The sequence below is a fragment of the Monodelphis domestica genome, chromosome 2 (genome assembly GCF_027887165.1).
Source record: "Monodelphis domestica isolate mMonDom1 chromosome 2, mMonDom1.pri, whole genome shotgun sequence".
In the NCBI taxonomy this organism is placed as follows: Eukaryota; Metazoa; Chordata; class Mammalia; order Didelphimorphia; family Didelphidae; genus Monodelphis; species Monodelphis domestica.
The window spans coordinates 204,626,411-204,641,301 of NC_077228.1; the positions used below are offsets into that span (position 1 = coordinate 204,626,411).

The 14,891-nt window shown below is 38.5% G+C and overlaps 1 protein-coding gene across 1 annotated transcript in view; it reads left to right on the top strand.

Moving 5' to 3' along the window:
- NMT1 (N-myristoyltransferase 1) overlaps nt 1–14,891 on the top strand; it is a 53,045-nt gene that overhangs the window by 23,251 nt on the left and 14,903 nt on the right. The window contains exon 3 of the mRNA XM_001368310.5: nt 2,206–2,350. Within this exon, the coding sequence (XP_001368347.1) occupies nt 2,206–2,350 (145 nt within the window). The remainder of the gene's footprint in view (nt 1–2,205; nt 2,351–14,891) is intronic.

The following is a 14,891-nucleotide window of genomic DNA, read 5'->3' on the forward strand; positions in this document are numbered from 1 at the left end:
TCATTTAAATCAATGCTATAGGGAACAGCTAAGTGGCTCAATAGATTGAGAGCCAGACCCAGACCCAGAGATAAGAAGTCCTAGGTTCAAATTTGGCCTCAGACAATTCCTAGCTGGGTGACCCTGGGCAAGTCATATAACCCCCGTTGCCTAGCTCTTACCACTCTTCTGCCTTGGAACTAATACTTAGTGTTGATTCTAAGATGAAAAAAATAAGGTTTTTAAAATAATTATAATAATAATAAAAACAAATAAATGAGTCATCTTGGGAGGCTGTGCATTTACCGCAGTGTACTGCTATGACTAAGGACATTTGGGCCGTTTTTGAGCCAGCCTAGGTCACTACTTTTACTTCCAACAGTACACCTTGTTTTGGACCCCAACCAGTAATTGTCTATAGGTTATTTATGAAACTTGAACCCTGAATGATTCTTTTACTAGTTCCAAAATTAACTTGACTTTCAAATGATAGCACTTTGACACTATTGAAGAAGGTACTTGAAGCAATGTGCTTTAGGGCCTGACAGTTCAGAAAAGAGGAGTTCTAAAAATTTATCCCTTAATTGAAATTTCTCTCTATAGCTGTTGTTCTCTTAATTGCCAAATCTAATGATCTTTTCTCAGTCCTCATCCACCTTGAATTCTCTGTATGTGTCTTGGCTTCTACCTATCTGACCCATCCCAGTCTCCTTTGCTGAATCATCATCCAGAGCCTCCCTATCATAGCTGTGGGTTTGGGCCAGAGCTCCTCTATGCCAGCTGTCTGTTCAAACTCTTTCAGTTCCCTGGGGTTCATTTACTCTCTCTATGTAAATGACTCTTCTAGCCTGGGCCTCTCTCCTGAGTTCTAATCATGTATCACCTTTGGCTTCCTATTTCAAACTAGATATCCTAAAGCTACCTCTAATTCAATATCTTGGACTCATTGTCTCCTTTTGTTGCCATCAAGGGTATTACTATCCTTCCAGATTTCTAGGTCCACAGCCTTAGAGTCATAGGTTTGGAGCTAAAAAGAACCTTCAATGCTGTCCAGACTTCCTCTCCACCTTTTACAGATGAGGAAACAAAAGCCCAGAGAGGTTAAGTGGCTTGTCCAGGTTACACAGGGAATGGCAGACGATAGATTTGAGCCCAGGTCCTCTTCCTATGAAGCTAGGGCTTTCCCCCCTTTTACTACCTTATCCTGCATACCCAGTCAGATGCTGTCGTCTTGTTTTTTGTTGTTATTGTTTTATTTGTTTAAAAAAAAAACCCTCCTGTCTCAATATGAATTCTAAGACAGAAGAATAGCAAAGACTAGACATTTGAAGTTAAGTGGTTTGCCTAGGATCACTCAACTAAGAAATGTCTGAGACCACATTTGAACCCAGGACCTCTTTGACTCCAGCCTTGGCTCTATCCCCTATAGCACCTAGTAGTCAACCTACTTTTCTTAACTTTTTCTACACTCTTCATCTTCATGCACATTATAGTCTAGTCAGATTGGCTTTGCTCTTCTTACACCTGACATTCTTTCTTCTATCTCTGTACCTTTGCTCAGGCTGCAGTGTTTTCCCTCCTTATCCCTTAGTTTCCTTCCAAATTCAATTCAAGCACTATCTACATGAAGCTTCTCCTGACTCCTTCCCACTCCTCTCCCAAATTACCTTGTATTTATTTTGTGTACAGTATAATAAACCAAGAATTGTTTGGTTTTTGTCTTTGTATCCTCAGCATCATGGGATACAACTACTTAGGCACAGTACCTGATACATAGTAGGCACTTCGTAAATGCTGAATGTTTCATTTATTCATCTAGAAATGCTGCTTAAGCTAAATAAGTCCCAAGCATCCATTCCAAACACCCCTGTGAAATGTGATGAAGCCATACTGTTCATTGTCTCTTTTCTAGAGAGAGCTGCTGCCTTGCTTTCAGTTTCTTTTTGCAAGGCCCCTAAGGAAAATGCTGAGATTTAAGCTGAAGCCTTCCTGGGGCCAAAATAGAAGCTTTATACCTCACACTATAAGGTTTGAATCAGGTACTTTAAAGGGTTTTTTAAATGTAAAGGAACTGACTACAAATCCTGCATCCCCACCTTAGTCAGCATCCTACACCACCTGCCTCTGGGAGCTGTTTTGCAATAAATTTTAAGCTCCTGTACTTAAGTGAGTTGATTTGTTTTATTAATAGCTCATGTTTTCTCTTCCCCAACTTTTTTTGCTCAGGTGAACTCTTTACCAGCAGAGAGAATCCAAGAAATACAGAAAGCCATTGAACTCTTTTCCGTAGGCCAAGGACCTGCCAAAACTATGGAGGAAGCCAGCAAGCGTAGTTACCAGTTTTGGGACACCCAGCCTGTACCTAAGCTTGGTATGTGTTTCTTTCCTTTGTCTTTGATACAGAATTTGTCTTTTCTGCACCAGAGAAGGCTTGATGACCTAGGTGATATTCTTCATAGTCACCCTATTTTCTTATAATCATATGAATCTGGTGGCCTTGGATGGAGCAGTGAATAGAGCAGTAAACCTGTATTTAGGAAGATCTGAGTTCAAATTCAACCTCATATACTTATTAGCTGTGGGATCCTGGGCAAATCACATAATTTCTATTTGTTTCAGTTTTCTCCTATGTAAAATGAGGATGATAATAATAGCAGCTCCCTCACAAAATTGTTGGGAAGATCCAGTGAGGTAAGAAGTGCTTAGCACTATAAAAACATTAGCTGCTATTATTATTGATATTATTGTTAACGTGGGTATTTTTTAAATAAAAATATCCTTTATAGGTATAATATTGAGGAATAGTTCAAAATAAAGTTGGAGAAGTAGAATAGTGCCCAGGTTAATGAGATCCTCAAAAGCCAAGTAGTGATGACATAGCATATTTTCACTGAGATCAGGGTTGCAAAGGATAGCTGTTTGTCTATACAGAACAGAATAAACATTTGCATCTCTGTGTATAGAGATAGAACATTAATTCTTGATTAACAATGGCAAATTTTAATCCTAGGTTGACTTCCCTATGCCACTTAGCATAGTATTCAAGCATTTTCCCTTGCCTCTTAGTGCAAGGTCATTCTAAAAATCAGTCTAACCTAACTATGAGTGGTGTGTCCACACTTACCTATTATTGCTGTGTGCATTTCTATTTAACACACTTCAAGAAAAATTTCACAAAGTCAGCAATGAGTCCAAAGAATAGATCATTAAGATGATTGTGGAATGTTGGGAGGACTGCCATGTAAAAAATATCGTGACTCCATCCTGCAAAGTTGAGTCCTAAATGTTTTTCTGTCACATCCAACTTCATGACCCCATTTGGGGTTTTCTTGGCAAAGATACTAGAGGGGTTTACCATTTCCTTCTCCAGATCATTTTGCAGATGAAGAAACTAAGGTAAACAGGAAGAAATGACTTGCCCAGAGTCATACAGTTATGAAGTATCTGAGGCTAGATTTGAATTCGGGAAGATGAGTCTTCTTGCCTCCTCACCTGGTGCTCTATCAGCTGTGCTACCTAGCTGCTGTTAGACTTGATAAAGAATAGTCTGTGTCAGGGAAACTCAGATTTGTTCAACAGGTTCTGAAATACAGAAGGGGGTCAGCAGACACTTTTGAAGTTTAGGAACAGGTCCTGGAACATTTAGGGCAGGTGAAAAGAAATTACTGCTTTGTGCCAACTTAGGAAGCTCATCATTCTAAAAGATGGTGCTGACCAAAAATAAGCTTTTCAAGTGAGCTTGCCTCCAATGTAGTTAGGAAAAGTCATATGTTATATTCTAACACTAGATACAAATAATTTACTATTCATATATCTGCCCCCTTAATTAACACAAACAACTGATAATTAGTTGTATTTATGTATGTACTACTTCTCCAGCTGCCTCTTGTTGAACTCTTCTCTGGTTAACTGAATTGAGAAAGCAGTGATATTAAATCTCACTTGGGGCAGGTAGGTTAAGTTTAGCCCTGTCCCTCCCTCTGCCATTTCTGCTTTTGGAGATGTGGCTTTTCTCACATGTAGATTTGCATAGTTGTCCCTTTGGAAAGTCACCTCTAGGTCAGTGGGGTTTTTTGTTTTGTTTTAAACCCTTATCATCTGTCATAGAATCAATACTATGTATTGGTTCCGAGGCAGAAGAGAAGTAAGAGGATTAAGTGACTTGCCCAGGGTCACACAGCTGGGAAGTGTCTGAGGCCACATTTGAACCCGGGACCTCCTGTCTCTAGGCCTGGGTCTCAATCATTTGAACTATTTTGCTGCCCCCTGAAGTCAGTGTTTTCTAATTGGTGTGCTAGAAAAAGTTCCCACTGTTCAGGAAGAATTTTGAAGATAGGAGAAGGAAATTTACCATCCACTTAGGTGTCAAGGAAGTTTTATCAATGTAGCATTCCCATTAAGACTGAAGAGTGAAGCTACTATGCCAGAGGAAACTATTTTGTTGTAAGTGGGTTGGCTGTGGAAGCCTTCTAAAGTTGAAACTGTAGTATGCTGCCACAATCATCACCAGAACTGAAGTAGTCATATCCATTTTCAAGTCTCCTGGCCCCACACTTGCTTATCTATTCCCTTTTCAAGACCAAAGATGCCTTTATTTGGAATGGCATATTGCAGGGTGGGTGTGAAGGGAATTGGCCGGGGGAAATCCTTCATTCACTGAAATTCATTTTGTAATTAATATATTTAACCGTGATCCACTGTTTTCACTAAGTTTGTTCATTTGGGAATTTTTAAATGGGTCACTTGGCTCACCTTGACATGGGAGAGAGACTAATGTGGAACTGGATTTTATTCCTGCCTCTTTCACCACTGACCCACTAAGTAGTATTGAACCAATTGCTTTTCCTATGTACTTCAGTTTCTCTATGTGTTAATTTTGGAGGCAAAGCCAATGAGTTTCTTTTAGGGATGTCATGAAAAGCTACATAATTTCATAGAGTCCCTGAAATCTTCAGGAATAGATAGATTGAGATATATTTGCATTTCTCCTGGACATTTAGACATGGTTTACTATGTTACTAGACTGGTATATCATGATCAAAAAAGTGATTTTGATGCCCTATGTGAGCAATTCATGGTCAGACCTGTAATTAATCAAGAAGCCTTCAGCACTAATTAAGGGAGACTTTTTAAATGGGCCAGCCTGTATAAATACTTCATGATCTAAGGTTAGATGGTCTTTTGAATTAAGGTATCATCCCAACTCTGCCTCTGAGTAACCCCAATCAGTTTTTCTTTTACAGTTTATTTTTTCCAACATTGGTATAAAATAAGTACCTGAGTATTTATTAATAATACAGATATTAATCTAGTGCATTGAAGTCATATAGCATTTCCCTTTATGGTGTTATTCATATATTGTATCTGCTGGCCTTCCTAGCCCCTATTGCTGAGAAATTGTGATTAGACAATATTTATTCCACCAAACAAGTTAGAATTATTTAGAAGTTTAAAATATTTCCAGTTCCTTTAGAAAATGAAAACAGCAAGTTTCCTGCATCTCCATACTAATTTTCTTTTTACTGCCAAAGAATCAACCTTTTTCTTTTTTTCTCAGAGACCTACCTAAAAGATATGAATCGATTTTTGTGAGTGTGTAAAGAATATTCCATTTCTTTTAAGTTTTTATAAGTCTCCCCTTTTCTCATTCCAGAAGAGAAGAAGTTGTTGCTTATTCTTGCTTCAGATCAAAGTCTTATGATTTGGCCACTTCTAGGCTATAATGAATACCAGGGAAAGGAATAAGGTTAAAAAGTTTCCTTTTACTTGATTCCTTTGTTATTCCCCAGAAAGAATATTTGCCCTCACCTCTCTCCCTTTTTTTCCCTTTTTAAATATTTAATTTGGTTTTTTTTTACTCCATTATTTCCCATTAAATTACCTGACCTTCCTTATAAATAGCCAAGTACAACCAAGCAAAATAAGTTAAGACATTAGCCATGGCTGGGAAAACATAGGCTTGTTCCGCCAGGAAGCACATTCTACTCTAGCCCTCTGAAGTTGCAAATGGAAGCTGCATTGATGAGATTCTGAAGTCTTCCAGCATTCTTTCCCCTTTTTATTGTGTTTATTCCCTTATTTCTGCTTCCTTGACCCTACAGCATTTCCTACATGCTTCTTAAGTATCTGGATTTTCAGACTCACCACTTCTTACCACATAATTTCATTCCATTCCATTCCAGTGCCCCATTTTGTTCAGCTCTCTTGTGATTGATTCCCATTTTTTGCTATAACAAAAAGTATTACTTTAAATGTTTTTTTTCATATATGGGATCTCCTTCTGCATGGCCAGGGGTGGCAGGTAGGGGCAGGGTGGTAATATGCCCTATTTATCCGGAGATCAAAGAGTAGGTACAGTTTACTGGCTCTTTTATTCTTGATGCAAATTTTTTGGATTAATTTATCCATAGCAACAGTATGTCAAGTATGCCTGCCCTTCCCCTTAACCTTTTTAGGATATGCCATCTTCATTCTTTTCATCTTTTTGTCGTCTTTGCCAATCTGAACTTTTTATGAACGTAGTTCCATTTCATTGGTTAGGTACCTCATGTCTTTTAAGGTAGGGTTTCTATTCTTTGGTTCACTATAATAATTTTATAGCCTATAATCTTCAGTTTCCTGAATTAAAGGCCAGGGGTTGCAAATAAATTGGGAAGAAGAATAGAGAGAAGAAAAAAGGAAAAGATAGGAATTTTCTAATGGATTTTTTTTTTTGACCCTTACCCTCTGCCTTGGAATCAGTACTCTGTGTTGGTTCCAATGCAGAAGAGTGGTAAGAGTTAGGCAATGGGGGTTAAGTGACTTGTCCAGGGTCACAAAGCTAGGATGTGACTGAGACCAGATTTGAACCTAGGACCTCCCATCTCTAGGCCTGGCTCTCAATACCCTGACCCACAATGGAATCTTAAAGTGAAGTGAAGATTCTCGTCATCATTAATATTTCCTGAAATTCTCACCCCTCTCTGAATTTCCTATAGAATCCTGGGACAAGGGGCTAGGAAACACTTACTTTGAAGCGTGAAATGATAATCACAAAGACAAGATAAAATCCAATGATTCCGGGCCATTGGGTCTCAAGTGGGCTTAGGTGACAGTCAAATAAAGCTTATGTTTCCATAGGGCTTTTGGTTTGCTAAGCTCTTTCCCCAGGACCACTATAGGAGATGATGTGATTTGCTCATAAGTTATTGTTTTGGTCTAGTCGAGTAGTTCAACCCCAAAACACTTTGCAAAAGGAAATTTGTTTAATAATATAAGGAAAGAATAACTCAGGGGCAGCTAGGTGGCACAGTGGATAGTATGCTTAGGTCAGGACACTAGCTGTTTGACCCTGGACAAGTCACTTAACCCTTATTTGCCCCCCTCCAAAAACAAACAATAATTCAGCAAAAATACAGTATTGATACTGTTGGATGCAGCTAACCTTAACTCTTTATGGAGACATGCCTGGTCAGGAGAGTCATATTAACTTTCATGAAGACTAAGGAGTACCAGCTCCCTGTGCACTGCGTTTTCTCTGTCTTAGGCAACTGGGGATCTATGTTGGTGATTTGAACTTTAGACCTTCAGGCCAGTTCAGCCTTGAGGATGGTTTCATTGCCTTTTAGGGGAAAACTAGCCTAACACCTCCTGAAGACTTTTCAGCTGTGGTATGCGTTTCTGCTACTATATTCTTTCTTGGTCCTGAAGGTCTCCTAGGTAACCTTCTACCTATGACTTTAGAGCCCAGAGATTACACTCATAATAAAGTTATTAAGTGCAACAAACAGTATTTTATTTATCTTGGTTCCTTCCTAACATTTATATGGACCTGTTTCAACCCAAGCAATTAAACTTCCTCCTCTCCACTCCCACCCTTCCAAATAATTTTGACTACATTCATGAATTGCTTCTCTGCCCTCAGAACGTTGTTCTTAAAGGCCCAGAACACATTCTTCTCTGTCATTAGTTGCTGAATGTGGATGGTTTGCTTTCATTTTTTTAAGCCTTTATCTTCTGCTTTAGAATTGATAATAAGTATTGATTCTAATAATAAGTAATAAGAGCTAGGTGATTGGGGCTAAATGACTTGCTCAGGGGGGAAGCTGGGTACCTCAGTGGATTGAGAGCCAGGCCTAGAGATGGAAGGTCCTGTGTTCAGATGTGGACTTCCCAGCTGTGTGACCCTGGGCAAGTCACTTGACCCCCATTGCCTAGCCTTTTTACCACTCTTCTGCCTTGGAACCAATACACAGTATTGATTCCACAAAGGAAGTAAGGGCTTAAAAACAAACAAATAAATAAATGATTTGCTCAGGTTCACCCAGCTAGAAAATGTCTGGGATTAGATTTGAACTCAGAACCTCCTGTCACCAGGCCTGTTACTCTGTTCACTGAGTCATTTAGTGGCTCCTTTCATTTTTTTTATGTTGACAGTCTAGCTTTTCTTGGATGTTAGCAACAGCCAAGAAAGGCTTGGCTTTACTTTTCCCAGTAGCTTCTGTGACAAGGAAATCACTTTAAAAGACTGATATATACTAATTTAAGGTCGCCAAGGAATTCAGCTATGTAATTCCTAAATGAAAACTCAAGTCAGCCGTCAACCTTTTATAGAGTTTAATTACAAATAGGAGGAAGAAAGGAATTAGAGAGAGAGAGAGAGAGAGAGAGAGAGAGAGAGAGAGAGAGAGAGAGAGAGAGAGAGAGAGAGAGAGGGAGAGAGGGAGAGAGGGGAGAGAAGGGAATAGGGCTTAAATACCCACTGTTTAGGCTGGGCCAAAAGGCCCAAGGCCTTAGATAGCTGGGGCAAAGAAAGGAGATCAGTCCCTATTACTCATGTGACCAAAATGGAGAAACAGTCTCTGGGGCCTCCACCTCCAGCTTCCTTCAGAGCAAGCTTCTCAGAGCACCTCTCCAACCACTCAGAGCCAAACCTCTCCAACCAACCACCCCTCAGTCCTCAGACCCCTCTATCTTTAAGGAAACCATCCAAGTTCTCTCCCCTCAGTTCTCACATCTACCAATCACTGTCCATCATTTTCCCTGTGCCAATGGTGGCTCTAGCTTAACCCAGGACCGCCCAGAGGTCTGTGATTTTGGACATGTCTGTTGAAGGTCATATTCTCAAATAATTAAATCTTGATCTTTTGCTACAGCCCTTCCTAAATCCTGTTACCCTGAGTAGGGTAGAGATTGGAATAATTAAATTTTGATCTATGATGCAGCCCTTCCTAAATCCTGTTAGGACTGAGTAGGGTGGAAATTTTATTTTCCAAGACCTGGTTCTGTCATTCCAAGTATCTCTATTGTATCAATTCTAAAATCAATCATGACTCAAAGAAATTCTTGTTCTGTGCTTAAGCATAGGTCAAAGCCCTTTCCATTGTTCAGCAAAAGGTTTCTGTCCTAAAGTAATCTTAAGAAGGGAGGAGGAGGAACCTCCCATGCCAATGGGGTTCCCATTCCAATAGACTATCAATAAGAAATTTTCCAAGTATGAAATTTCCCAATGGTGAAATTTCCAACATTTATAAGTCTAAGAAATTTTAAGGTTTACACTTCCTTAGATGCCTGGTGGACTAATCCTAGCACATCATTGTGAAGGACCTCTTTCCTCTCCATTGAGAGAACTCCTAGTATATAACTAGAAACAGTGGTTTATAAAGTCCTTACCAAACTGTGTGATTGCTATCCTCTTGTGTCACCTAAGAAGTCAACCGTTAATTCATTCTATACAAACCTTGCCAACTGTACCAAATATTTTGGTCTGTCAGGACTGTGTTGGTACAGGCTCAGGATTAAAATGAAACAGTTGTTAGAAGATATATACCATTTTTCAGAAGGAAGTTTTGTAAACTTCCATAGAAAGGTTCTTCAGCAGGTGGACAGTACTGGTTTAGTTAGGCACAACTCCCCTCATTCCATCCAGAGGTGGGCCTGGTTAGAAGGGTATGTGGACTGGCATGTTAGGAAGGGAAACATCCAAGATTTAGGATCACCAGCTTTTCGTCTTTGAGGCTTTTTAATACCTTAGATCAGTTCTTCTCCTACATGGCAAGCCTTTTAGAGACCAAGGCCCAAACTGCAACCCTCACACAGCATGTGAAGCACTCCCATTGGGCTACTGGGCAGATGGAGGGGTGATGGGAGAAATGTTCTCAGATGCATGTGGAGAGAGGAAAGGGAGCAGCCTCCTCCCATGCTCTAGCACACATGCCATAAGGTTTGCCATTATAACCTTAGGTGTTGAGTAAACTTGTGTCAGCAGTTGTTTTGTAGTCTTAAGAAGTGTTATTCCTTTCACAGTCATACTATCTGGTCAGTATCAGAGGATTTGAGTCTGACTTCCAAGTCTTAACATTTGTTTTATTAAACACTGCCTGCTTCTTAGGCTGATTTACCCATTAATTGTCTGGGGATGGAGGAACACTCCCTGACTTTCTTCCCTTAAGCTCTTGATAGCTTGATTTGGACCTAACCTTTATATTTTTATTTTTCTTTTAATTAAAAAAAATGGATGGTTTTTTTTAAGATTACATGTCAGTATAATTTTTAATATTTTTTGACTTTTTCAATCTTGTGTACTCTTCCCTCCCATAAATCTCCCTTCCCCAAAAGGCAGGTGATATTTTATAGGTTGTACATAGATTATCATATAATACATATTTCCATGTTTGTCATGTTGTGAAACAAGACACTGCTTGCTTATACTAGAGAAAAATTCATAGAGGAAATAAATTGAAGAATAGCATGCTTCAATCCAGTTGTTCAGGTCTGACTATTTGTGTGAAAAGTGTTTTGTAGTTGTGATCATATAGTTCCTGGGTTAGTCTTGGTAGATAGACTCCCAAATATTTTATACTGTCTAGAGTTATTTTAAATGTGATTTCTCTTTCTATCTCTTGTTGTCGGACTTTATTGATATTATAGAGAAATGCTAATGATTTATGTTGGTTTTATTTTATATCCTGCAACTTTGCTAAAGTTGTTAATTGTTTTGATTAGTTTTTTTTTGATGGATTCTCTAGTTATACTATCATGTCATCATCTGCAAAGAATGATTGGTTTAATTTCTTCTTTTATTGCTATAGCTTGCATTTTTAGTACAGTATTGAATAATAGTGGTGATAATTTCACTCTTGATCTTATTGGGAAAACTTTTAGCTTATCTCCATTACAGATAATGATTGTTAATGGTTTTAGATAGATGTTATTTGTCAGTTTGAGGAATGTTCCATTTATTCCAATGTTCTCTAGTGTTTTTAATAGGAATCAGTGTTATATTTTAGGAAAAGCTTTTTTCCACATCTATTGAAATAAACGTATGATTTTTGTTGGTTTTGTTGTTGATATGGTCAAGTTTGCTGATAGTTTTTCCTAATATTGAACCATCTCTATATTCCTGCTGTAAAAACCCAGCCTTGTCATAATATATATTACTGTTAATATCCTTGCTAGTATTTTGTTTTAAGATTTTTGCATTAATATTCATTAGGGATATTGGTCGATAGTTTTCTTTCTCTATTTTTGCTCTTTCTGGTTTAAATATCAACATCATATTTGTGTCATAAAAGGAATTTGGTGGGGTTCCTGTCTCAGCTATTTTCCCAAATAGTTTCTATAGTATTGGAATTAATTGTTCTTTAAGTGTTTGGTCCATCAGGCCCTGGGACTTTTTTTTGAGGAAATAATTGATGGCTTGTTCTATTTCTTTTTCTGAGATAGGATTAAATATTCTTCTTCCTCTTCTGTTAATGTGGGAAATTGATATTTCTTTACTCATTTTTTCATTTAGGTTTATTGGCATATAGTTGAACAAAATAACTCCTAATAATTACTTTAATTTCCTCTTTGGTTGTTTGCCCTTTGCCCTTTTAATTTCTAATACTGGTAATTTAGTTTTCTCTCTTTTTTTTTACTCAAATAAATGGTTTATTTTATTGTTTGTTATTATTTTTCATAAAACCAACTTGTCTTATTTATTAGTTCCATTATTTTCTTAGTTTCAGTTTTATTTCTCTTTCCTTTGATTTTCAAATTTTGATTTGATGTTTAATTGGAGGATTTTAATTTGTTCTTTTTCTAGTTTTTTTAGTTGCATGTCCAATTCTTTGGTCTTCTCTTTCTGTGTTTTATTTGGAGAAAAAAAATTCCCCTAAGTATCATAAAAGGAATTTGGTGGGGTTCCTGTCTCAGCTATTTTCCCAAATAGTTTCTATAGTATTGGAATTAATTGTTATTTAAGTGTTTTTCTTTCTAGTTAGTGGATGAAATTCATAAAAGTTCACTTAGTAGTCTGAGAGCCCTTGCTCAGAGGGATGGGTTAGAGCCAAATAGCCACTTTGAAGGGAACACAGAAGAAAACAAAGATATAAGCTCATCCCTGCCAGTGAAGAGAAGACATCAAGACAGATGAAATCAAACCATTATTTCCACATAAAATGACTCAAGAAAAAAAATATGAAAGGGGCACCTAGGTAACTCAGTGGATAGAAAAAGGCAGACCTGGAGTCAGGAGTATCTAGGTTCAAATATGACCTCAGATACTTAGTTGTATGACCCTGGGCAAGTCACTTAACCCTATTTGCCTACCTCTTGCCTTTTTGTCTTAAGAGTTCTTACTAGGACAGAAAGTAAGAGTTTTTTTAAAAGAAAAAGAAAAAAGTATGAAGCAGAATAAAAAGTTTAATTGGTTGAGCATGAGGGCTGAGGAAACAAATAGAATGGGGAAAATCTACAGACTTCTTAGGGCTTTTTTTTTTTTAAGTATGTACTTTATTGGATGCTTTAGCATTTACATGAAGTGTTTTCCTGTTTAGGAACAATGGCAAGGATTGGGCTACTAAGGGAAATAGACAAAATAAAACTCCATTCCTCAGAGTCTAGAGTGAGACCCTGGTTCCAAGGCTCAGGATCACAAGCTATGATTTTCCCAGAGGTCTCACCTCTGCCTTTGGTGTTTAGTTGACACAGTGTAGAAGCTTTCTTTTTCTTTCTCTCCCTTTCTTCCACCCCACCCCATTCCAAGTGAAACATCTCATCATCTAAATGGTCAACACCCATCCAAGTAATGAGAAGACAAGTGGGGTGAAGAACAGAACCCCAAGTGTTCTCTTCAGGAGAGGAGTCTTCACAAAGCTGGGGTTTTGGACATATGCTATGCTTCCTGAGGCCCTAGTTTCTGAGTTTAAGATCTCTGGATTTGTCTGTTTTTACATATATTGCAGAGAGCAGTCTGTTAGGTATTGATTTTCACATCTGGTTTTTATTAATGGCTTATTTTTTCAAACCCAGTTTCAAATAAAATTTTTTTAAAATTGTGGCCACAATTTATCGGAGAGAGCTAGCTTAGTTTACTGGGAGGGTTGGTGATATTGACAGAGGTCATCCTTGGAGGGTTCCAGGGTCACAGACTGCTTCACATGCAGTACGAGGCCTTCAGTTCAGCAACCAAGTCCACAGTAGCATCAAACATGCATTGAAGATTAAGCTGCTTCAGTATAGCTCTTGCATTTTTTTTAAACATTATTTTATTCGGTCATTTTCAAACGTTATTCATTAGAAACAAAGATCACCTTTTTTTTTCTCCCCTCTTCCCCTACCCCTCCCATTGGTGATGCATGATTCCTCTGGATGTCACATGCATCCTCAACCCGAGCCCATTTCCATGCTATTGGTTTCTGTAGTAGAGTGTTCATTCAGAGTCTCTCCTCGATCATATCCCCTCCACCCCTATAGTCAAGCTGTAGTCCTTCCTTGGTGTTTTTACTCCCACCGTTTGTCCTCTGCTTGTGGGTAGTGTTTTTTTATTTCTCCTAGATCCCTACAGGTTGTTCAGGACATTGCATTGAGACTAATGGAGAAGTCCATTACCTTCGATTGTACCACAGTGTATCACTCTCTGTGTACAATGTTCTCCTAGTTCTGCTCCTCTCGCTCTGCATCACTTCCTGGAGGTTGTTCCAGTCTCCATGGAATTCCTCCACTTTATTATTCCTTTGAGCACAATAGTATTCCATCACCAACATATACCACAATTTGTTCAGCCATTCCCCAATTGAAGGGCATCCTCTCGTTTTCCAGTTTTTTAGTTCTTGCAGTTTTGAAGGGACAAGCATTATTTTATGAATACCTTGTTTAGCAACATATTAGGGGCACATGGTCTTATGCATTTGTTGAAAATCTTATTGTTGTATTTAAAGACCTTGTTGGTTTCTTCAACAGTTTTCTCCTTGGTCTTAAAATCTAGGTCCAAGGCAGTCATCCAGGTCTACTGGAACTGTTTAAACTTCTAGGCATGATATTCATTCTCAGACAAGTAGAACTAAGTCTTTCTCTTGTGCTAGGCAGCTTTAATGCCTACTTGGCCACCAGAGAGTTCTCCCTTATATAGAATGTATAAACATAGGCCACCAGTAACTCAGGCTTTTGCTGCCCCACATACTGGATATGATCCAGGTAGTTTCAGGAAGCCTCTGAATTCTCTTCTTCCGGGGGCAGCTGGGTAGCTCAGTGGATTGAGAGCCAGTCCTAGAGACGGGAAGTCCTAGGTTCAAATCTGGCCTCAGACACTTCCTAGTTATGTGACCCTGGGCAAGTCACTTGGTCCCCATTGACTAGCCCTTACCACTCTTTTGCCTTAGAACCAGTACACAGTATTGATTCTAAGATGGAAGGTGAGGGTTAAAAAAAAGACAAGGTTCCTTGATAACTCCAAGGAACTCATGATTTTAAAAAATGTTACCCAAAGCCAGGGAAAGAACTATTGGAATCTTATTGCAGATCAAAGCATGCCATCCTTCACTTTATTTCTGTCATGAGTTTTCTTTTTTTATTATATATATGATATGTGTCTTTAGTCATAACATGGAGAATATGGAAGTACATATCAAATTAAAAAACTGGTATAGGGGGCTGCTGGATGGCTCAGTGGA